Source organism: Diceros bicornis, chromosome 20, assembly GCF_020826845.1.
Source record: "Diceros bicornis minor isolate mBicDic1 chromosome 20, mDicBic1.mat.cur, whole genome shotgun sequence".
NCBI lineage: Eukaryota > Metazoa > Chordata > Mammalia > Perissodactyla > Rhinocerotidae > Diceros > Diceros bicornis.
The window spans coordinates 40,308,012-40,334,403 of NC_080759.1; the positions used below are offsets into that span (position 1 = coordinate 40,308,012).

At 33.6% G+C, this 26,392-nt stretch overlaps 1 protein-coding gene across 1 annotated transcript in view; it reads left to right on the forward strand.

Moving 5' to 3' along the window:
* LOC131418950 (cadherin-9) overlaps nt 1–26,392 on the forward strand; it is an 87,636-nt gene that overhangs the window by 38,123 nt on the left and 23,121 nt on the right. The window contains exon 2 of the mRNA XM_058563509.1: nt 19,914–20,208. Coding sequence (XP_058419492.1) covers nt 19,914–20,208 — 295 coding nt within the window. The remainder of the gene's footprint in view (nt 1–19,913; nt 20,209–26,392) is intronic.

Sequence of the window (26,392 nt, forward strand, 5' to 3'; positions counted from 1 at the left end):
TTGATATTGGATGAATTTCTGGACATATTAGATATTTTGTTGGACGCTAGGGAAATTTGTTATCTCTCAGCCCATCAGTGATTGGCTGAGCCCCAACATGTCCTTTCATTTCATAAATTCAAATAGCTAGCTCCAGAAATCTGAAGGCTCTGCCTTAGCATTCTGTTGCGTTTATGAACTGCCATCTGTGTTTATTGTTGCTTAAGGAACACCATTGTATAGTGATGTTAAGTAATAATTTACATACAATAAAAATGAAACTATTCTTAAAAGCTTGATAATGTCATACACGTTTATACGTACTAATACACACACACACACAGACACACACAGACATTTGTGACCACTTCTCAGATCAAGGTACAGAGAATCTCCATCATTTCTGAAAGTGCCATTGTGATCTTTCCAGTCAATGCCCTGATACTCTGATTTATATCACCATAAATGCTTTGCTTTTTTAAAAAAATTTATGTAAATAGAATCATACAGGATATATATTTGTATGTTTGTTTTTAGTCACTGTAATGTATATGAGATTCATACATGTTGCTGAATGCATCAGTATTTTGTTTTTTAATGCTGAGTGGTATTCAACTCTATGGATATATGCAATTTGTTTATCAATTCTCCTATTGGTTGTCAGACTATTATAAATAGAACTTATGTGAACAATTTTATAGAAGTGTTTGAAGTGGGTATTGGCATATGTGGGTACATACCGAGGAGTGCGTATGCTCCGTCTTAGGGTAAGTGTGTAACTGATATTATTAGACACAGCAAGAGAGTTTATCAGATCTGCACAATACGTTACCCTTCAAATTGAACAGCGTTTTGCACAGCCTATCTTTGTCAGTTTAGTGTTTAAATTTCAGGTATTCTGGAAGATGTATAGTATTCCCTGTTGAATTTTCAAGGTTGAAGAATTTTGATTAAGAATAACACTGCTGAGAACGTTTTTATATGTTTATTGGTCATTCAAATGTCTACTTTTATGAAATGCCTGTTATTCTTTTACTCATTTTGTATTCATTGGATTCTTTGTTCTTTGTTTATTAATTTGTTGTATTTTCATATTTATAGAGATGAGTCCTTTGCTAATATATTGTTTGTTAGTGCTCTGGAGTGGATTCTGACTCCTAGTGACCCTGTGTACATCAGAGCAGAACCTTCTTGTGTGTTTTTGCACCCTCCTCTCACCTTCTGGCTCTATATCAGACAATGTTCCACTGCTATTCCTAGGGTTTTTATGGCCAACTTTTTGGAAGTGAGTGGCCAGGTCCTTCTTCCTAATATATCTTAGTCTGGAAGCTCAGCTGAAACTTGTCTAACATGGGTGACTCTGCTGGAATTTTGAAATGCCAGTGACATAACTTTCAGCATCACAGCAACATGCATCTGCCACCGTATGACAACCGACAGATGGGTGGTATGGTTCCCTGATGGGAAAACACGCCTAGGCCATGGTGGTGAGAGCACCAAATCTTAACCACTAGACCACCAGGGCTGGCTTTGCTAATATTTACTATGCAGATATTGTATTCCAATCTATGGCTTCATTTTTACTTTCTTTACATTGACTTTTTTTGTAACTTTGTATTTTTTCTTTTGTTTTTAATTAATAGCCTTTGTTTTTTAGTTTTAAAAATGTTTTCTGAAAAATGGATCAGAAACTAGAGTTTCCTCTCCACTCACCCCATATAGCTTCCCCCATCATTAACATCATGAAAAAGTGTGGTATGTTTGTTACAACTGACGCAACAATATTGTCACATTATTATTGACTAAAGTCCATAGTTTACATTAGAGTTCACTCTTTGTGTTGTACAGTTCTATGGGTTTTGACATACGGATAGTGTCTTGTATCCACCATTACAGTGTTGTATACAGTAGTTTGTCCTAAAAACCCCCTGTGCTCCATCTATTCATCCTTCTCTCACTCCCCGAGCCCCTGGCAACCATTGATATTTTAATCATCTCTAAAATTTTGTCTCTTCCTGAATATCATAGTTAGAATCACACAGTGTGTATTCTTTTCAGACTAGCCTTTTTCACTTAGTACTATGAATTTAAAGTTCCTCCATTTCTGTTTTTTTTAAAGAATTATAATTGACTTGCTAAGAGTAGAGAGAAAATGGAATATAGAAAATTTTCAATAAAACCAGAAAAGGCAGCAAAATATTAGAAACAAAAAAAGAAACAAAGAACCAGGGCAATGGATAGAAAATAATTACAAATATGGTAGATATTAAACCAACTATATCAATAAACTCTATAAATGTGAATGGTCTAAATACACCAGTGATAGAGATAGAGTGGATAAAAACATACAAAACTCCACTATATCTTGTCTAAAATGAACCCACTTTGAATATAAAGACACAGACAGATTAAAAGTAAAGAGATGGAGAAAGATATTCCAAGATAACAGTAATTGAAAAAGTTGGAGTAGCTATATAATTTCAGATACAGCCAATATCAGAAAAAGGGACATTTATCAGGAATAACTAGAAACATTACATAATGATAAAAAGGTCAGTTCTCCAAAAAGACAGAACAATCCTACTGTGTATGCCTCTAACAGCAGAACATCAACATACATTGTGTTTTGATGAGTACAATTTAATTTTTAAGTTAAAAATATTGTTTTTATTTTCATTCTTGTTAGTGCCTATTGGTTTTGTATAAGAAATATTTGCCTACTTTATATCATGAAGTCAAGGTCATGTTATTTCCAAGATGCTTTTTTTGTTCCAGCTATCACATTTAAGTCTGTAATACACCCACATTAATTTTCATGGATGATGTGAAGAATGGGTGGAGTCTCTTCATTTTTTTTTTATTTGTTTATTTTTTCCCCCCAAAGCCCCAGTAGATAGTTGTATGTCATAGCTGCACATCTTTCTAGTTGCTGTATGTGGGACGCGGCCTCAGCATGGCTGGAGAAGCGGTGAGTCGGTGCACGCCTGGGATCTGAACCCCAGGCCACCAGCAGTGGAGCGCGTGCACTTAACCGCTAAGCCACGGGGCCAGCCCATTTTTTTGTTTTTTTCCTTCATTTTTTAAATACTGATATCAAGTTGCTTCAGCAGAATTTACTGAGAATTCTTCGACAAAAAATTTCATTAGCACCTTTTTCTTAACTCAAGTGACTATGTACCTATGAGTTCATTTCTAGATTTTCTATTTTGTTCTCATTTGTCTATCTGATATTAACTATTGTCATTATTGTAGTTATGCAATGTTTTGAAATATAGTAATGTAAGTTCTCATGCTTTGTTCTTCTTCAAAATTGTCAGGGCTGCTCTAAGTTATTTGCATTCCCACATTAATTTTAATTTTAGGTTGAATATTTGTTATAAAAAGTAACTTGCTGGAATTTTGATAGGGATAGCATTGGCTCCATATAAGATATAAAATATACATTTTTTTTATTTGGGGAGGATAGACATAATAGAAATCCTGCATAGATAGGCTGTGGGCCATATTTTGGTCAACCCCTACCCAACTTAGTATGTATTATATTCTGGTGAATGTTCCATGTGTACTTGAAAATAATGTCTATTATGCAGATGTTGGGTTTTGTGCGATAGAAATATTATTGGGATTGATTTGGTTGATAGCATTGTCAAAATATTCTATATCCCTACTAATATTTGTCTTTTTTTCTGCAATTACTGAAATTAATATGCTAAAATATCCAAGTATAGATATCAGAATGAACTTTATATTGATACATCTAGTTACATATATATGTGTGTATACATGAATTAATATATACACATGTATTTCGTTGTTCTGTCAGCTGAGAGGTTCTAAAAGCAACATCAGCCCAGTAGCTACAAGCACATCTAGCATCCAGAGTTTGTTTTCTAATGTCATTCTTCAATAAAAAGAATCAGAACTTCTTGAAGAAATGGCTGATTCTAGGAACAGGAAATATATAAGATGATCCTGGAGTATCTTGTATTACCAGAAAGTAAGAAAATGCTCACACACAAAACCACTCAATGGAGATGAGGTTATGTCAAAAGGACACAAGAACTAGCTATAAGGGCTCCCAGTGAGCATAGGTGGAAAAATTAGAGCAATAAAATAAAGTAGTATTGGATTATAACCCAAAATATAAAATTAAAAAATCCCAAAGTCCATACTGATATTAATAAATAATCATAAATAAGTAAAAGGGAGGATAAACAAATCTCCCATTCAGAGTAATTTCAAACAATGTATGTAGATACTCCACCTTCAAAGAGGTGGAGCATAACTCCCCATTCCTTAAATGTTGGCAGAACATCATGACTTCCTTCCAAAGCAAACAGTGAGGAAAGAAGGAAAATAAGTTTCTTACAGTGGAGACTCTGGGAAAACACTAAGTCAACTAAGTTAACATCAACAGTGATATATTGACAGTATATACCCTTGACATGATGTAATGAATACAGCATTCTACTACTGTGCTCTTTCTCCCCAAAATATATGTTCTTAGTATAATCATGAGAAAAAACATCAGATAAATCCCACTAGAGGGATATACTACTAAATACATGTTATACACTCCTCAAAATTGTGGAGGTAATACAAAACACAGAAAGTCTGAGAAACTGTCACAACGCAGAGGAGCCCAAGGAGCATAAAGATGATGTGTACCTAACAGATATTACGTAAAAACTAAGGGACTCCAAATAAAATACAGACTTTAGTTAATAATAATTTGTCAATGTCAGTTCATTAATTGTAACAAATATACCATAGTAATGTAAGAGGTGAAGTATGTGGGAACTAACGGGACTATCTTTGTAATTTTTCTGTAAATCAAAAAATATTCTAAAAACATTATTAATATCCATGTACAGTATTATATGAACATGTCTCTTGTTTGTACTTTTGTACATACATAAGAAAGAATCACTTTCTTATTTGAGGTTTTAATCCATTAATATGTAATGTAATTACTAATATGTTTGTGTTTATATCTAGTACTGCCCTACTTGTTTTACATTTGTTGTAATTATTCTTTGTTTATCTCCTCTTTGTTTCTTGCTTTTGTTTATGGAACAACCTTTCTATTTCTCTGTCTCCCATCTCTCTCTTTATCCCCTAATTAGTATTCCATTTTACTTCCACTATTGTCTTTTTAGTTTTATCTTGTATTATATAGTGGTTGCTTTAAGGATTGCAAAAGGATTATGAAAATAAGGATAATATCTGTCCTTAACTTACTCAAGTCCGGTTGAAACATGATGCCATTACCACAAAAAGTTAGAAATTTGCAAAAGTATAATTCCATTTACCTTTCACACACTTGGCTATTACTGTTATATAGTTTACTTTTACTGTGTTCTATAAACCTCATAATATCTTGATATTATACTAGATTTAAACAGTAGATTGTCTTTAAGGAATATTTAAAAACAGTCTCTTATGTTTACCAACTGTTTTGCCCTTTACAAGGCTCCTCATTTATTTCTTTATGTCAAGGAATCAATCTAGGATTATTTCCATTCAGCCTAAAGACATTTATTTAGTATTTCTTGAAGTGAAAGTCTTATTACAGTGAGTTCTCGCAGCATTTTTTTCTCTCAAATATTATTATTTCTTCATTTTTGAAGGTTATTTTAACTGAACAATTCTGGCTTCCATCATTTCTAATGTGAAGTCAGCTGTCTTTCTTGTCATATATTATTTTCCCCTGAACATTTGTTTATTCCTTGGGATGCTTTTAAGATTTTCTTTCACAATAGAATCAGACTAAAACTGATAAAAAAATAAGAAAACATTAAAATATTTGGAAATTATTAACACATTTCTAAATAACCAAAGAGAAAATCACCAAAGAAAATTTAGGAAATACAAATATTTTCTCTAAATCTTTAGTTTTCATTGATTTGACTATGATGTGCCCAAATTTACTTTTCTTTGTAATTATCTTGATTGAAATTCTCCAAAATTGGATCTGTGGCTTGATGCTTTTCATTACCTTTACCTTGGAAAACGTTCACCATTATCTCTTTAAAAAATCATTCTCTGCCATATTCTTTTCTCCCTTTTGTAACTGTAAGTACATGTATATTATTTGGTTCTCCAATTACATGTATGTCTGTTAGTTCATATATCTGGGTTATCTGTGTTTCTGTTTCCATTGGAAAAAAATATATACATATTTAAAACACACTCTTCTGGTACTTCCTAAGTATAGTAATTGATTTATGTTACCATATTAATATATTTGGGGCGTTGTAGGTGATACAATGTCCTGTCAAGTCTTAATTTTAGAAATTGTTTGAATGGGTCTATTTTAGTTTGTCTTTTTTTCTTAGCACGTACTCTTCACTCATAGAACACAGTCCTTTCTCTTAAGTCATGGATTTTCTCGTCTTAACTTAATGCCCATGATGTTCACTTAAGACTGAATCATTCTGGTGATGTCAAAACTCCAACCTCTTCCCAGTCTTTGCAATGACCAAAATTCTCTCTTAAAATCTTAGATCCCCCAGAAATGTTCTTTGCTAGGTCTCCCTATACATGTATAGTATGTGATTCTACTACAAATTTTAGCAGAAATACCTTGGTTGGGCTCCTTCTCTTTGGCTCTTTCCTTTTTGTACTCTGTCCGTCAAGTTGGTGCCACAATAGCAGCCCTGAGTTCTGATCTTTTTCTCTGCCCAGCAGAATTGCTAATCTCTCTACATGCTCCACTTCTCTACAAGGCAGAATGTTAGGGTGAATTTATAGCTCGCCTTGTTGCTTCCCTTCAAGTTCAGGTCTTAACAACAGTGATTTCACATATTTTGTCCGGATTTGTAGTTGCTGACTATGAGAGAGTAAGTCCAGCAAAGACGTCTTAGCCCAAACTGGAAATCTTTATCATGTAAATATATTGCATATCGGTGGTCTTATATTTAGTTTTCACTTACCATAAAACTGAATATTAATATATTATTCATGAAGCCAATATCTAAGTAAATTTAATAATAAGTTGATTTATCTGAAATAAACAAGAAAAATCTACCTTTAAGACTGATGCACAATGTACTGTTCTTGAAAATATATTGCAAATGTATTTTAACATTATTAAGACATCAGAAATATTATAACCATTCAGAAATATTATATTATAATTGTTACTAATGGTTATTTTTGGCAACTGTCAGAATATATGAGGATAAGGATATATGAGGATTGTTGATAATAAGAGCTGGGCAATATGACATACTTTTGCAATGATAAATACTTTAAACAAAAATTAAAACAAGCAAACAATCAAAAAAACCCTTACTCCTAATATTTAAGGGAAAATTGATTAGAGATGAATTTACTTTGATTTTGCAAATTTGATCACGTATATACCGCTTCCATTTGATGGTGGAGCGCTGCTGTACACACTCAAATTTATGACTTGATGGGTCACATAGCACCCAGATAACATCTCAGGTTTCATGGTAACTTGGTGGCCCATGGGTAAGCATCCAATTTTTAATGCTCAGTAGTAGGCCAAGAGCGGTTTTAAAAAAGAGGTTAGTTCTCCACAGAGGATAGCAGGGTTTTCTCAAAAAATCTAAGGACTTGCACTGTCAGAGGCTCCAACCAGCATCTCGATCTGCCACTGACACTTTAAGCACCATTGGATCTGCTGGATTATATGGCCCAAGTGGTAGAGCACTTCGCATGGCAGCCTGGACCTCTTGCAGAGATTTCTCAAATTCTGGGTCCTACTCACAGCTAGCAGGTTTTCAGGTGACTCAGTAAACGGACAGGATAACACACCCAAATGAAGAATATGCTGCCTCCCAAATCCAAAGAGGCCCAGTAGGCATTGTGCCTCTTTTTTTTTGGTTGTAGGATGCGCCAGATGTAACAATTTTTCCTTCATCACAGAGTAGGTTTGAGGACCCACTGGGCCTATGAGATGAACCTCAGGTAAAACTCCATCGATCACCTGAGTTTCATATGCCTCTACTCTGGTTGAAGATCACAGTAATGTTTTGGGTCTCCTGGAATCAATGCCAGTTGGGAGCCAGTGTCCAGTAATCTGAAAAGGTCTGATTATTTCTTATTCCCCCAGTGCACAGTTACCTTGGTAAAAGGCTTAAGTCTGTTTAGGAAAGGCCGTGAGAAAGACTAACAGTATAAATTTGGGGGCATGCACTGGGGTCTTTCCGGAAGGGGTCTGTGCATCCCCTTCATTCAAGAGGTTCAGGGTCTGTAAACTGGCTCAAGTTTGGGAATTGACTGAGGAATCATGACTCTCTGTTTTTATGATTCAAGTTAGTCTTTTGTTCTCTTGACCTTGAACTTTTCTGCTTTTATAGATCAAGTAAGACTTTAGTAGGCTTCTTATCTATTTCACTTCCAGAAGCACCTTGATCAACTAGCCAATGCCATATATCTACATAAGTCAGAGTTTTCTGACAGCTGCTTTGACTCTACTGTCCATTATGGTAATCTCGCCACCTTTCTTTTGGCAGTTGATTGTTGCCACTTGGTCCCTGCCACTCTGGGATCCAATTACTCCCACTGTATTTGGGTTTCCCAATTCAGTGACTGTAGTTCCCACTGTAAGAACTGACCTACAGAGAAGAGTGATTCCCAAGCTCTTCAGGGATGCTGGAGCTCCCACACAAATTTTTCTCATAGTAGTGGTGAAAGGTATATCTTCTGGACCCTCTCAGTGTGGGTGAGTAGGTCTTAAATGACAAACCTACTCTAATATTTTACTCTCCCTAAGAACTATTGATTCTCTTTCTCTGGAAAACCCAAACTAATACAGATTTTATTTATATAAAATATAATTTACATATATTTACATTATGTATGTATATATATACATACACAAATTTGATTCTCTTTCTCTGGAAATATATATATTATGATATACATTATATTATTATATAATATAAATATTTATTTATAAAAATAAATAATATAAATAAAAATAAGTATAATAATATAAATTATACATAAATTATATATAAACATATATAAAATATAAATTGTATATAAATACATATTTATATATTATATTATAATATATATATACACGATGTAAATATATACAATAAAGAATGGTTCATATGATCATGGAGCCTGGAAAGTCCCAAGATCTGCAGTGGGCAAGCTGGAGACCTAGGAATGCCAATGGAATAGTTCAAGTCCAAGTCCAAATGCTCGAGAACCCAGACAGCCAATGGTGTAACTTCCAGTCTGAATCATAGACAGACTGGCAGAGAGAATGATTTCTCCCTTACTCAGTCCTTTTTGTATTCAGGCTTTTAAAGGATTAGATGAGGCCACCCACATTGGGGGAGGGCAATCTACTTTACTTATGCTTCAGATTAAATTGCTGATCTCATCCAGAAGCATCCCCATAAACACAACCAGAATAATGTTTAGCCAAATATCTGGGCACTCTGTGGCTCAGACAAAATTAATAATGTATGTGATAGAGAAACTCAATATTTTAACATGATAATTTTTGTTTTGTTAAATTGCTCCAGAAAATAACTATTGGCAGCTTTCCTTCTTTTTTTTTTTTTTAACTTTTTTAATACTGTTGTTTATTCATTTATTTATTTATTTATTTATTTATTTATTTATTTATTTATTTATTTTTTGTGAGAAAGATTGGCCCTGAGCTAACATCTGTTGGCAATCTTCCTCTTTTTGCTTGAGGAATATGGTCCCTGAGCCAACGTCTGTGTCAATCTTCCTCCATTCTGCGTGTGGGATGCCTCCACAGCCTGGCTCAATGAGCTGTGTATAGGTCTGCACCTGAGATTCAAACACACAAACCCCAGGCTGCAGAGGCAGAGGATGCAAACCCAACCACCACACCAGGAGGCAGGCGCCAGGACCTTTCATTCTTAAAATGAAATTGTGAACTAAAGACACTTTTGAGATGTATATTTGATTTTGTGTAAAATAATTCTTTTAAAATGGCATTTTAAATTAACAGAATAAAGAGTATACATAAAATATTGTGGGAGGAATTAGAACAGGTAGGAATAGGATAACAAATGTAAATTACAATAATTTTAATATATGGATGCCTAAAATAATATTATTGCTAGGTTGAAAATATTTTATTTTGTAACTAAAATTCAACGTTGTCAGACAACATACTTATTCTGAAAACCTTGTAATTCCATAACGATTTTAATTTCTCTTTGGACATCACCTTCAGTCCAAACAACATAATTTTAATACTGAATTTTCCTTGACATTTTTTTTATTGATGTTTTAATAGTTTATAACGTTGTGAAATTTTGGGTAGTATGTTTTTGTTTGTCCATCACCATGTATATGTCTCTCTTCACCCCTTGTGCCCACCCCCCCACCCCCATTGCCCCTGGTAACCACAATACAGTTTTCTCTGTCCATGTGTTGGTTTATATTCCATATATGAGTGAGATCATACAGTGTTTTTCTCTTTCTGGTTTATTTCACTTAACATAATACCCTCCAGGCCAATCCATGTTGTTGCAAATGGGACGATTTTGTCTTTTTTTATGGCTAAGTAGTATTCCATTGTATATATATATATATACCACATCTTCTTGATCCAATCATCAGTCGAGGGACACTTAGGTTGCTTCCACTTCTTGGCTATAGTGAATAATGCTGCAATGAACACAGGGGTGCATAAGCCTCTTTGGATTGATTTCAGGTTCCTTGGGTTGATTCCCAGTAGTGGGATGGCTGGATCATAGGGTATTTCTATTTTTAATTCTTTGAGGAATCTCCATACCATTTTCCATAGAGGCTGCACCAGTTTGCATTCCCACCAGCTGTGTATGAGTGTTCCTGTTTCTCCACATCCTCTCTAACATTTGTTGTTTTTGTCTTGGTGATTATAGTCATTCTAAGGGGCGTGAGGTGATGTCTTAGTGTTGTTTTGATTTGCATTTCCCTGATGACTAGTGATGTTGAACATCTTTTCATGTGCCTATTGGCCATCTGTATATCTTCTTTGGAGAAGTGTCTGTTCATTTCCTCTGTCCATTTTTTGATCGGGTTGTTTGTTTTTTTGTTGTTCAGTTGTGTGTGTTCTTTGTGTATTACGGAGATTAACCCCTTGTCAGATATATGTTTTGCAAATATTTTCTCCCAGCTGGTGGGTTGCTGTTCATCTTGATTCTGGTTTCATTTGTCTTGTAGAAGCTCTTTAATCTGATAAAGTCCCACTTGCTTATTTTTTCTTTAGTTTCCCTAGTCTGGGTAGGCATGTCATCCGAAAAGATTCCTTTATGACCAATATCAAATAGTGTCTTGCCTATATTTTCTTCTATGAGTTTTATAGTTTCAGGTCTCACCTTCAAGTCTTTGATCCATTCTGATTTAATTTTTGTGAATGGCAATAGCAGATGGTCCACTTTCATTCTTTTGCATGTGGCTGTCCAGTTTTCTCAACACCATTTATTGAAGAGACTTTCCTTTCTCCGTTGTAGGTTCTTAGCTCCTTTGTTGAAAATTAGCTGTCCGTATATGTGTGGTTTTATTTCTGGGCTTTCCATTCTGTTCCATTGATCTGTGTGTCTGTTTTTGTACTAGTACCATGCTGTTTTGATTACTATTGCTTTGTAGTATATTTTGAAGTCAAGAGTTGTGATGCCTGCAGCTTTGTTCTTTTTTCTTAGGATTGCTTTAGCTATTCGGGGTCTTTTGTTGCCCCATATGAATTTTAGTATTCTTGCTTCTATTTCCATGAAGGATGTCATTGGGATTCTGATTGGGATTGCACTGAATCTGTAGATTGTTTTAGGTAATATAGACATTGTAACTATGTTTATTCTTCCAATCCATGTGCATGGGATGTCTTTCCGTTTCTTTATGTCATCATCGATTTCTTTCAATAATGTCTTGTAGTTTTCATTGTATAGGTCTTTCAGCTCCTTGGTAAGATTTATTCCTAGATATTTTATTCTATTTGATGCAATTGTAAATGGTATTATCTTTTTGAGACCTCTTTCTGTTAGTTCGTTATTAGCATATAAATATGCAACTGATTTTTGTAGATTGATTTTGTACCCTGTGACTTGGCTGTAGTTGTTGATTATTTCTAATAGTTTTCTAATGGATTCTTTAGGGTTTTCTATATATAAAATCATGTCATCTGCAAGTAGTGAGAGTTTCACTTCTTCATTGCCTACTTGGATTCCATTTATTCTTTTTTCTTCCCTAAGTGCTCTGGCCAAAACCTCCAGTACTATGTTGAATAGGAGTGGTGAGGGTGGGCAGCCCTGTCTCATTCCTGTTCTCAGAGGAATGGCTTTTAGTCTTTCCCCATTGAGTATGATGTTGGCTGTGGGTTTGTCATAAATAGCCTTTATTATGTTGAGGTAATTTCCTTCTATACCCATTTTGTTGAGAGTTTTTATCATAAATGGATGTTGTATCTTGTCAAATGCATTCTCTGCATCTATTGAGATGACCATGTGGGTTTATTCTTTGTTTTGTTGATATGGTGTATCACATTGATTGATTTGTGGATGTTGAACCATCCCTGTGTCCCTGGTATAAATCCTACTTGATCATGGTGTATGATCTTTTTAATGTATTGCTATATTCGGTTTGCCAATATTTTGTTGAGGATTTTTGCATCTATGTTCATCAGCGATATTGACCTGTAATTTTCCTTCTCTGTATTGTCTTTGTCTGACTTTGGTATCAGGGTGATGTTGGCCTCGTAGAATGATTTAGGAAGTGTTCCATCTTCCTCTATTTTTTGGAACAGTTTGAGAAGGATGGGCATTAAATCTTCTTTTAATGTTTGGTAAAATTCACCAGAGAAGCCATCTGGTCTTGGACTTTTATTTTTTGGGAGGTTTTCGATTACTATTTCAATCTCTTTACTTGTGATTGGCCTATTCAGATTCTCCATTTCTTCTTGGTTCAGTTTTGGGAGGTTGTATGAGTCTAAGAATTTATCCGTTTCTTCTAGATTGTCTAATTTGTTGGCTATAATTTCTCATAGTAGTCTCTTATAATCCTTTGTATTTCCATGGTATCCATTGTAATTTCTCTTTCATTTCTAACTTTATTTATTTGAGACTTTTCTCTTTTTTCTTAGTTTGTCTGGCTAAGGGTTTGTCAATTTTGTTTATCTTCTCAAAGAACCAATTCTTTGATTAATCCTTTCTACTATTTTTTTGGTCACAAGTTCATTTATTTCTGTTCTGATTTTTACTATTTCTCTCCTTCTGCTGACTTTGGGTTTCGTTTGTTCTTCTTTTGTAGTTCTGTTAGGTGTAATTTAAGGTTGCTTATTTGGGCTTTTTCTTGTTTGTTAAGTTGAGCTTGCATTGCTGTGAGTTTCTCTCTCAGGACCACTTTTGCTGCATCCCATATGGTTCGGTATGGCATCTTTTCATTTTCGTTTATTTCCAGATAGTTTTTGATTTCTCCTTTAATTTCATCAATAATCTATTGGTTGTTCAGTAGCATGTTGTTTAATCTCCACATTTTTTTCACTTTCCCAGTTTTTTTTTTCACGGCTGATTTCCAGTTTCAGAGCATTATGGTCTGAAAAGATGCTTGTTATGATTTCAATCTTCTTAAATTTATTGAGGCTTGCTTTGTTTCCCAACATATAGTCTATCCTTGAGAATGTTCCATGCATGCTTGAGAAGAATGTGTAGTCAGCTTTTTTTGGGTGGAGTGCTCTGTATATGTCTACTAGGTCCATCTCGTCCAGTTTTTCATTTAAATCCACTATTTCTTTATTGATTTTTTTGTCTGGATGATCTATCCATTGATGTAAGTGGGGTATTAAGATCCCCTACTATTATTGTGTTGTTGTTAATGTCCCCTTTTAGGTTTGTTAATAGTTGCTTTATGTACATTGGTGCTCCTATGTTGGGTGCACATATATTTATAAGTGATATATCTTCTTGGTGGAGTGTTCCTTTTATCACTATATATTTCCCTTCTTTGTCTCTCTTAACCTGTTTTATCCTGAAGTCTACTTTGTCTGATATGAGTATGGCAACACCTGCTTTCTTTTGTTTACCATTAGCTTGGAGTATTGTCTGCCATCCTTTCACTCTGAGCCTGTGCTTGTCTTTAGAGCTGAGATGTGCTTCCTGGAGGCAGCATATTGTTGGGTCTTGCTTTTTAATCCATCCTGCCACTCTGTATCTTTTGATTGGAGAGTTCAATCCATTTACATTTAGGGTAATTATTGATATATGAGGGCTTAATGTTGTTGTTTTGTCACTTATTTTCCAGTTCTTTTGCATTTCCTTTGTTTCTGGTCCCATTTGTCTCGGACTGCCAATTCAATTTAGTTGTTCTGTCTTATGACTCTTCTAGTTTTCTCTTTGTTTATCATATGTGATTCTGTTTTGATTATTTGTTTAGTGGTTACCTTGAGGTTTGTATAAAAAATCTTGTGTATGAGATAGTCCATTATCTGATGGCCTCTTATTTCCTTATACTAAGTCAATTCAATCACTTTCCTCTTCCCCTTCTAAGTCATTCTTGTTATACCTTATTCTATCTTGTGTTGTTGGTGTGTGTTTACAGTGATGAAGTTATATTTAATTTTGGTGAATTCCTTCCTTTGATCTTTGATTTTGGTATTTAAGTGGTTGCTAATGTATTCCAGTAAAGATCTACTATTTTTCTGAGTTTGTCTACCTTTTTCTCCTTGCTTCAAGCTTTGTGTTCCCTTTCTTTTCTTTTTTTCAGCCCTGAGGGCCTTCTTGAGTATTTCTTGTAGTGGGGGTCTCATGGCCATGAACTCCCTTAGCTTTTGTTTATCTGGGAAAGTTAGTATTTCTCCATCGTATTTGAAGGATATTTTTTCTGGATAGAGTATTCTTGGCTGAAAGTTTTTGTCTTTCAATATTTTGGGAATATATCATTCCAGTCTCTCCTAACTGTAAAGTTTCTGTTGAGAAATCTGCTGAAAGCCTGATGGGAGTTCCTTTGTACGTTATTTTTTGTTTCTGTCTAGCCGCCCTTAATATTATTTCTTTGTCATTGACTTTGCCCAGCCTTACCACTAGATGTCGTGGAGTGGGCCTTTGCCTGTTGATGTATTTAGGTGACCTATTGGCTTCACTTACTGGTATTTCCTGCTCCTTCCCCAGATTTGGGAAGTTCTCAGCTATTATTTCCTTGAATAGGCTCTCTGTTCCTCTTTCCCTCTCTTCTCCCTCAGGAATCCCTATAATTCTTATGTTACATTTCCTAATAGAGTCAGATATTTCTCGGAGACTTTCTTCATTTCTTTTTAGTCTTAGTTCTCTCTCCTCTTCCATCTGGAGCATATCTGTATTCCTATCCTCTATAATGCTAATTCTTCCCTCCATATTGTCAGCTCTGTTCTTTAAAGATTCCAGGTTCTCCTTTATCTCCTCCATTGTGTTCTTCATCTCCATCAGTACCGATTGGTTTTTCTTTATGATTTCAATCTCTTTTGTGAAGAAACTCCTCTTCTCATTCAATTGTTTTTCTGTGTTGTCTCATATTTTGTTGAGTTTTTGTATGATAGCTATTTTGAAATCTCTGTCGTTTAGATTATGGATTTCTGTGTCTTCAGGGTTGTTTTCTGGTTGCTTGTCATTTTCCTTCTGGTCTGGTGATTTCACGTACCTTTGCATTGTGGTCCCTGTATGGGCTTTGTTTTTCCTCATCCTGGAAATATCTGGTTGCAATTTCCACCTGCTGCCACTGTATGGGGATAAAGGGCTGTGTAATCTGAGCCCCCTGTGCTCTGCCCCAGCTGTTCACTGTGATCCACCAGCCACTTGGTCTGGTCTGGTAGGCTGAGGTGCAGTGTTTGGCTTGTGGCGAGGAGGGGGCTCTCTTTTGCCCGCTGGGTCCCTGGCATGGGCGGCTTCTCGTTAGCCCTCGTTATCCGCTCTCCTGGGGTGCTCAGATATTGATGGTACCCCTGTAGCTGTTCTGAGTCCTCTGTGTGGGAGTTTCCCACTGGCTGAGAGTGCCCCAAGAGCTATGGTTTCCCTGAAGAGGGCCACCCCTCCCCCCTCTCTGGGAGCCTCGTGGACTGGGATCACTGATCTGATGGGGAGGGAGAGGAGTTCTCCTTACCTCTCCCCACTTCCTCCGGGGGGCCCATCACATTCCTCTCTCAGATGTGCTGCAGTGTTCATCTTTCCGATCTTGCTTTTCGCTGTCTAGGAGTCCGTTGTTGGTCTGTGACTGTTCCTTTTGTTGTATCTTATTGGGGGAAGAGTTTACAGAAAGCTCACTCCACCATGATGCTGATGTCACTCTCCCTTGACATTTTTTGAATTGAATATAAAAATTATTCAGAGAAAAGTAAATTGATTATGATTGCTACCGTGTTTGGCTAAATATTTTTCCAGAGGCCAGAATATTTTGAATCAGGAGAAAATATTTGAATAGTGAATTATTTCTATGCGTATTTGAATGTAAGTAGGATGTAGAATCATATCTAACTTGAGAGACACAGATTCACTTCTCTGCACATTTTAATACATCACAATAAAATGTTAAATAAAATATTTATTAAATACAAAAAATAAAGGTATAGCACAATACTGTTTTATAATATTATTATAATTATGTTTAAATATGTAGAAAAATAATGGAGAGGGATATAGAAAAATTAAAACTAATTTTCATTTGTGTGTATATATGTAAATTTCCATTGAAATCTTATAACAGTATAAATTTGTTCCAGCTTTTTTTTTTTGGCTACTTTTTAATAATTTCCATAAGATAAGCATTCAATAGAGGTCCCTGATGTAGTCCATGGTCTTTGCCCTACAGTGTTTACTATTCCATAATTTTCAGTACATTACATTGTCATCCCTAGATTTCCATTGTTTCAGTTTGAAATATATTTGACAATATTGACAGTCAACCAATCTCTCATGTTTCTTTTTCTGAGTGTCTAAATGCGCAAATAGTAGAGTATAAGCTGTGGGAGATATTTTATAGTTTATTTTATATATTTTTCCTGACTAGTTTTATTTATTTTTCCTTTGTTTCATTGAGAAATTAATACAAACTTATTCATAAAAATGTACAACCTAAAAATAAAGAAAAAAAAATTTAAACTATATAACTACTTTCAATATTATGTAGTTGAGAGTATTTTTATGAAAAAATAAAGATATAAAAAGTTGAAATCATACTCTATATGCTGTATTTAACATGGCTATCTTACTTAAAAGCATGTACCTGAATCAATGATTTACATCCAACAATGTATGTATAAACCACAATTTTAATGGCTCTAAATAGTACTATTATATATTAATTAGCCTAACCAAATCAATAAGGTGAACGTTTTAGTTGTTTCCACAATTTTTGCCAAATTAAATAGAACTTCTAATACATATCAATTCTCTGTCTACCCATCTATCTTTCATCTTTTCCTAATTATTTCCTTTCATTAAAAGTATCTTCTTTTTCTCCACTTAGAATAAAAGTACTAGCAATGCAAGATATATATATAAAAATATTTATTATAAAATAGTTTGAAAAAGTATTTGAAAAATTCAGTCATTAAAAGAATGTTATTGAGGCTGGCCCCGTGGCTTAGCAGTTGAGTGCATGCAGTCCGCTACTGGTGGCCCAGGTTCGGATCCCGGGCACGCAGCGATGCACCACTTCTCCGGCCGTGCTGAGGCCGTGTCCCACATACAGCAACCAGAAGGATGTGCAACTATGACATACAACTATCTACTGGGGCTTTGGGGAAAAAAGGAGGAGGATTGGCAATAGATGCTAGCTCAGAGCCGGTCTTCCTCAGCAAAAAAGAGGAGGATTAGCATGGACGTTAGCTCAGGGCTGATCTTCCTCACACACACACAAAAAAAGAATGTTATTGATATATAGAGATCTCTAAAATGCAGTTTAAATTAAAAAGACAAGCTTTATTTTATATGTGACCTGATTTTTCTAGTAATAAATGACACAAACTTGTTGTAGGTATGTGAAAACATACTACTAAAAGAAGATGAAACATTTGGTTTTCAAGAGGCACGTGTTGAAATCTTAGCAATTTAAAAGAAAAATACCTATCTTTCTCTTTTGGATTTTACAGTGTAGTGGGCATAGTAAACAATTACACCAAATGTGGTGAGTATCATGTAGGGAAGTGAAAGGTGCTGTATAATTACAGAGCAGGCATATCTATTCTAACCTAGGGATTCAGGAAAGGCATCCCTAAGGAGAACATTTTAAAATAGGATATGATAAATATTCAATTAGGGCAAAATGCAGAGAAGAAGAAAGGCGTTAAAGTGTGAGCAACACATATGCAAACATCAAGTGTGAAAGCTGGAACAGGCCTTCTGAGAAATGAAGAAAATAACCAAGGCAAAACACAACAATTGGTATGTATAGAATGCATAACCAAGGGGGAAAAGGTAGCAGAGATACATCTGGAAATAAGAACAAGATTATAGAAGATGTATAAATAAGGCTATAGAGTCCAAACAATTATGATAAAAGTAAAGATTATTTTCTAAAGAATATTATCCCCTTTTAACAGAAGAGGCTTAGATTAAACACACACACACACAATTTGCCCAATATAAAACAGTAATTTGCATGAGACTAACCCTGGTTTGTAAGACTTTAGACGCATGGTTCTTATGCACTGTACCTTGCTGAAGATTTTTAAACTAGGAAGTAACATGACCAGATTTGTATTGTAGAAAAATCAATTTCTTTAGTATTGAACATTGTTTAGGTAGAGCAAGAGGGGAGGCAGGCATCAATTAGGAGATTGCTGCAGTGGTCCAGAAGATAGGTTGGTAGCCATAGAGATGAAGACAGGATGGGTGGGGAAAATATTTCAGGGAAGAAAAGGCTGTATATGGCTATTTTGATATTGGGCTTAAAAGTGATGGAGGGGTAAAACATGAATCCTAAGTTTGCAATTTCGGCTACCATAGAAAACAGATTCAACCAGTCAAATAATTCAATGATGGAATGGGACACCAAAGACATACGTGGAGCTAGGATGTAATGGGAATTGTGAAGTACAGGATGGAAGATAACACAGCAGGGGTAGACTAATTAAGATGCAAGTTTCAGAATAGTGTTAGCTTTGCAAAAACATTAAGATTTTTTCCAATTCAAAATTTCTGTGAATACATGGTCCATTCATCTGTTTTAAATACTCAGTGAACAGTCTTCTACATTGAGAAGTTTTTTTTAAGACAGGTGTGTATCAGAAGAAGGAAGATAATTTATGAAAAAATCCTAATGTTTCCATTAAGAAATTATTTCTATTGCCAGCGGAAAAGTCCTGTGTGCTTTTTATCACTTGGCATTTCAAATAAGTGTATAAAATATGTCAATTTCCCAAAAATGATAACATTGTGGTTGAAAGAGTAGTCTCCCAAAGTCATGTAGAGAATAATCTATGAGATGATCTCACTAGTCTCTGATGACAGAGCCTGTGCTTCTGCAAACAATATTATACTGAAGGGGATAAAATCAGTTTAAAATTAAGATATACATCCTAAACTTATCATCATACTAAGTTCAGAAATTTGTCACATCATATCTTTGAATTTAGTGATTTTAAATGTAATCAAGATTATATTAATATTTCCACTCAAGATCTAGGGTAATGGATTTTTTTTCTTGTTAATATACTAGAGGTTTAAATCTTCATAGCATTCTACTCAAAAATATCTTTGAAACACTGTGTTTGGAAAAATATACACTCATTTTCATTTTATTTTAAATCTAGTCTATTATGATGTATAAATATAATTGTTTGAAAATTTGAGAATGACAAAAACTGAAAGGTTTAGTCTCCCCACAGTGAAAATTAAGATAACCATTGTGATCTTTGTTCCAGTGATACTATGTGGAGACAAACTGGTATCTGCCAAAATTATTTTTATTTTGTAATAACAATGCACGTATTTATAAAGCTCTTCTTTTCTACCTCTCTGAAGCTTCACACTGACCAAGATAAAGGAGATGGAAATTTAAAATACATATTAACAGGAGATGGAGCTGGCAGTCTGTTCGTTATAGATGAAAATACAGGAGATATTCATGCTGTAAAGAAATTAGACAGAGAAGAAAAATCCCTGTATATTCTTCGTGCCAAGGCTATAGACAGAAAGACTGGGCGGCAGGTGGAACCTGAATCTGAATTTATCATTAAAATCCATGATATCAATGACAATGAACCAAAATTCACGAAAGACTTATACACTGCCAGTGTTCCCGAAATGTCTGGAGTTGGTAGGTATATGCTAATCCATGTCAACCAATTTTTTTGTCTGTTTGCTAAGATAATTTTTATGGACATACAGTTATGATATGTGGCCTCTTTCCAGATAAAACTATAACTGAAAACTATTATTTAGTATTAGCTATCTCACTTCTAATTCTTTTCAATGGTGTATACCAATGCTTCCTGCTATGTTGTAACTGATATCTAGGATGACTACTGAGAAGAGTTATTCCATTGCATTTCAACCAACATCTTCACCTCTTTGGAAGGCAGTCAAGTTGAATGTATTTTTCTTTGAAATGAAAGGAATATCAAATAGTGTCAGCAGTTTTGGACAGTGTTGCTTGCATTACTTTGAATAGTAACAGCTAATGCTTGCATTTGACAAATTTCTTTTGATCATCTCATTTGATCATTGAAACTCTATGTGGTAGGCATGGGAAACAGAACTTTAAATCCACATTCTGTTAATTAGGAACCCAGGATTCAGAAAGATTAAGCAACTGAATTAAGATCAAATAACCTGGTAGCATAACAACAATATTTCAAATCATTTTATGTTATTTTAGTTACATTCCATTACGGAAAAATGGTTCATCATGCAAACTAAAAATAATTGTTTCATTTTTTAAGGCTGCCCACAATTTTAATTCCATTTGTTATTAGGCAATGTTTTTATCAGTATATGTGACATTTAGCTTTATTTATATGAAAGATTTAAATTTGTTATTGAAATAATAAGAGCTGACTCTTAAATCATAACATATTTTTTAAAAACCCACTGATATAAACTTACTATAATATCCAACATATGCAATCAATTTTCAAAATTTGTACTATTTAGTTGAATATTATTTAAATATCTGTTTTAAACATAACTGACACTTTTATAATTAATACATGTTTTAGTCTAAAATAATTTCTTTATGAGGAAAAATAAACTTATAGCCACCTTTATTGAGTGATTGATGTAAAATGGTTCTTAACTATGTGTGCCATCCAGCCAGAAGAACCAAGAGTTTGTAAAGAAGTGTTATTTTCTCCAACCTCAAATGAAATCTCACCTGTCTAGATGCAGTTCTACTGCCTTTTCAGGTATTCATTCCGATAATATGAAAGAGACTTATCAAGTTGGACAGGAGTTCTATGAAATCATAAAGCCTAGGATGAAATATGAGCGATTGAGTTTTCTTTAATATTTTTAAACATCTGTTAACCTGGTACAGTTACATGGAAATTACTGAACTGGTCCATATAGGTCGACCGGTGGGCTAATGTAGATATATACGTCATGATCTCTTCATGGGCTTATATTTGAGATGAAGATATGTCTAAAATAATATTCTCCATTTCTACTTCCTACTGATGAGCATTCTAAAGTAATTTGGTTTTCTGGTTAATCCCCTTTAACCTTTGTAAAACATTATTGTTTTTCTTGTATGTATGTTAGTTTGCCAGATATTTTGCCACCTAGTTGTGCAAAAACTTTCACTTATCCTTCTCCAAAAAGATTTGATATACTCATGGTAGTAAAAAGTATAATTAAGATGACAAAGATATTTGAATATGATAAATTTTGATACTAATTGATTTAAATTTGAATAACTTCTAAAATTTCCAATGCATTATCTTATTTTTTGAAATAATATTTATTATCAGAGACTATTATGTACTATTATAAACTCACATAACCTATATTTTCTCCTATATTATTTTCTGTCAAATAATGGAATATTATCTCTCACTCTGTATATTTCTATCATCTATCTACCTAATTGAAATGTGTTCTCTCTCATTTGAAATACTAATACAATCTAGATTCCATTAATATTTATAAAGTATGTAATAGGATGAGACTGGACTAAGCAATTCTATATTTTATTATTTAAAAACCCTTCTTTTGTTCAATTCCCACAATAAAATATAGAATATATAAGTTTATACGTGGAAGAAGGCTTACAGATTACCTTGTTCAGAAAAGTCCTTCCTGTAGAGCAATCTATATTTCATTTATATAAGCTTTAAATTGAGAGCAGTACAATTCCTGATTATTGCAGGCCTTAAAAATGAGATTATGAGCCATTTCAATTGCCTTCCCTTTATGTTTATAATTCCAACAAAACAGAAAAACGTAGAAGGCAGCTGTAGGGCTCTGGTTGCAGTTTCTGGTACTAACAAATAAAGATTTAAGAACTGCAGGTAAATCTTGATCCTATTTCTAGAAGATAGTTATTATTCTTTATTACTAACAATATAATTGCATTAATTGCTTCCTTCTTGGCCCACCCATAGACTTTGTATGTGTGTCTATTTTGAAATATAAATGTACATATTTATATATACAATATGCAGAAGATACTATACTTAGTTTAAACACGTCTTTTAATAAATAAGTAAAATTGAGCCCAAAAGAGTTACTGACTTGCCCCAAAGCACACAGAGACAGCTTATTACTATACTAGTTTTAAAACGGAAAAAAAAGGTTAATAAATGCAGAGATGGCTTCATAATTTTAACAGCTTAATAGTTATGCTTATTATGCAAAATGTAGTTTGGAGAATTTCTAATTTTATTAGATTCTTAGTAACTCCTTGAAAGCCACATTTTTCTTATTTTATTCTTTTAATTCAAATGCCCCTTTCAATAAAGTTAAATTCAAATAAGAGTAAGAGGAGGGGGGACTGCCTTTTACAATAAGATTTTAGATCCATTAATACATCTAATAATATGTCTAAACAAGAAATAGCTGTATTTTATATCCTAAAATTGTATTGTTCTTTTCTTGTAAGTATCTCTCCTGCTTTATTTAAAGGACAATAAGGTTTAACTCATTATAATTTTGTAGATATGATTTTCTCCCCTTTTACCTAACAAATAATCATTTACAGAGGAAAACTAAAAGGCAATACTTAGGAAGATATAAAGGCCACATGTAACCCATATATTAACCATTAAAGCCGTACATAATCAAATAGTAAACAATGCTTCAGTAAAGGAAGTAATGCACAATGATTTAATTCTAATATTATTTTCATTATATTAGTGATTTTCATTTAAATCGTTGCGAGGATCATTTAAAATCATTGTGATTTTCATTTAAAAACAGCAATTTTCATTTAAATCAAAGAGTTGAAAAACTGCGATTATTAACTTGGAAGGTAAATGAAGTCTAATGGAATAATATGAAATGTCTTTATTATAATTTCGCCCTTTTTTCCAATGTTATCCCCCGATATTCTACTCTATATTGTCCCCCCTTCTTGTTTATTTTTAATATATTTGTCTCTTCTTTTTCCCTTTCACCAGCTCCTCTCCTTTGCTTTTTCCCTCTGCTCCTATTTCTTTCCGTCAAAAAATGGAATTCCTAATTCCATTTTGGGTCTCAGAATCTCATGCCTTCCCCCTGAAAAGTTAAAATCAAATGACTCCAATTAACTTTAGAAATCTGAAACGTATTAGCATCTTATGATGAGAACACATAATCTGGAGAATATATGAGAATAAATAATGAAGAAAAATGCGATACATTTTGATTTAAATATTTGTAGCAGATCCCTACTTTTTTGGTGGTCCATAAGACTTTGATTAAAGATTATCTATCAACTTTCTATATTCGCATGTATTCGTCTTCATCTAGGCAAATTCCTATTGTGTAAATTTTGTGGTTTTGGATGCATACTTTCTCATTGGCTGAGTATTTCCTCTAACTGGTCTCTCATAAACTTATCCAGTTCTCCTCCCACACCATCCCCCCAACAAGGAATCCCTTTGTAGGTTTTCGATGATCACACAAATGACTCATCAGTGAATCTTTTGTGTCCTAATCCAGGCCCTTTCTTAGAGGTTCATTGCCTGTGGATTCAATAATGTGTCCAATCATACTCATACGACCAGACAGGACATTTAGTAGAGTATTCAGAATGGAGCTTCTTTCCTCATACTTGAGAGGTTGAATCCCATCCCTGTCACCTACTAAGGGTGTGATCATGAGCAACCTCTATATGCTCCAGGGCCTACATCCTATGTTTATCATGAGGATAAAGTAATGATACAATTAGACATCTGTAAATGTTAGTTCTCATTATGACTTTGTGCTAGAAACTCTACCAGGCTTTAGAGATAAAATGTTGAATAAAACCAGACAAGGCACCTGCCTTTGGAGAGTTTACATCACACAGGACAAAACCTACAAATAGCAAATATCATAAATTTGTCATCTAGGCTTCATTATATTTTACTTAATATTTTTTATCTTTGTTTAATATAAACGTAAAATATTTATTTTAAATTATTCAAGAACAAATGAATATTATAAATATTTAGAAATATAGAGAGATATAAAATTTAGAAAATTTAGAGAGATATAAAATCAAAATGGTGTATTTCCTTTTAATCTGTCTTTATAAACAAATATTTATAAAATTAGTAAAAAAACATATAAACCACTTTCTCATTTTATTATAAATAGTACTAGCTGTGTAATAAGTCATTACATTTATGGCAAAAAACCTCAACAATCCATTCCCTAAAGTCTAACACACCGGTTGTTTATCAGTGTTTAACAACACGCCTAATTGCTACCATGATTCTGAGAAGTAGGATAGTACTTTACATGGGTGTTTGCAGCAGTTTAGCCACATTATAGGATTGATTTCGATTCTTTAGATTAATTTCCTTTTTTTTAAGTCAAATATTTTTGGATAAGTTCAAAGACCACATACCCACAATAAAGAGCAAAGGATCAAAACTAAATTTAACAAAAAAAATATTATTACAAGTGTCAAAAACGTATAGAAGAGTGATTTTCCCTGTGCCCATTGTGAAATGATACCTAGAGTAAAAGAGAATTGAAACTGGTAGCAAAAGAAAAAGTCATAAAATTGATGAATTAACTAGTTGTATTTAGCATATTGGTTATGATTAATAAATCATATTTCAAATAATCCTCAAGTATGAAAACAATTATTATTCTAACTAATATATGTTTACACAGGGTAATATAAAAAATTTTTAAATGAATCAGAAAACCACTTTAGTTAATCTTCTGAACATTATTGTAGGGGGAAAGTCACTTTATCATTTTTGCTTTGGTCTAGCCAGGACGAGAGTGGATAATTTTTAAATGGTACTACACGTGAGATTGACTGAGTGAGTTGTAGTGTGTCTTCTCTCGGGACACATCAATTCTGTCACAGTTGAGGAAACAGAGGCCTCTAGAGGAGAGCTCAAGTTCTCTCTTATGCTAATTAATTTTGAGTAAACATAAAAAAGACTGTTGTTAAATTCATGTGTTAGTATTCAAATACGTTGATCAGAAATGAGCTGTTAGTTTAATCTTAATGTCCAACACATTAATTTTTAGAATTTGCAGAAGTATATACAAGCAAATTTTGACAAACATTCACTACAACTCAATTAGACAAGTTATGAGTGTGTAATATATGCAGAGTATTAAAGTAGGTGATAGGATCAATATGGAACTCACCCTATCCTGAAGAATTTTAAAAGCTATGTAAGAATCAGATTCAAACTTTTGATGAATTATATATAGCATACTGAAAAATGTCATACAAACTAACTTTGCCCAAGGGATTCATGGTAGGCTTCAATTAATAGTAGTTTTACAACCACGCTCTGAATTTTTATAGCAATCTAGTGAAATATAAGAAAAGTCCATAATATGTTGCATTATGTTTAACTCTTGAAACTAACTCCTTTAAAACTTTTTTATCTTTTAAAGATAATGACTTGTGACAAAATTAAAATAAAATAATTTAAATTTTATACAATAAAATTAGAGTGTAATGTTAAACTACAATATTGCATATGACAGAATTATACATGCATAATTCTTGCATTATAACTTAATATAATTAACTTAACTTGGGGGAATATCTACTTATTTACATATGTGCAACAAATAAATAATAATATGTAGCATATCAATAGGTATAATCATATACGATTGTGTTAACTACATTTTAAAGGAAGGCACACTTAATAATCATATATATGTATCTTACACAAAAAAACTTTGCAGATCAATTTTATGTCATTTTTGTTGTTTGTTTTTTCATAAAAACAGAGCCTCTCTATTTTTCATTCTATTTACAATATATTGTTAATTTCCCAGAGTAAAAAATAGCAGTGTTATCAATGTTGGGTTTATCTTTAAATACACATATCTAGTTA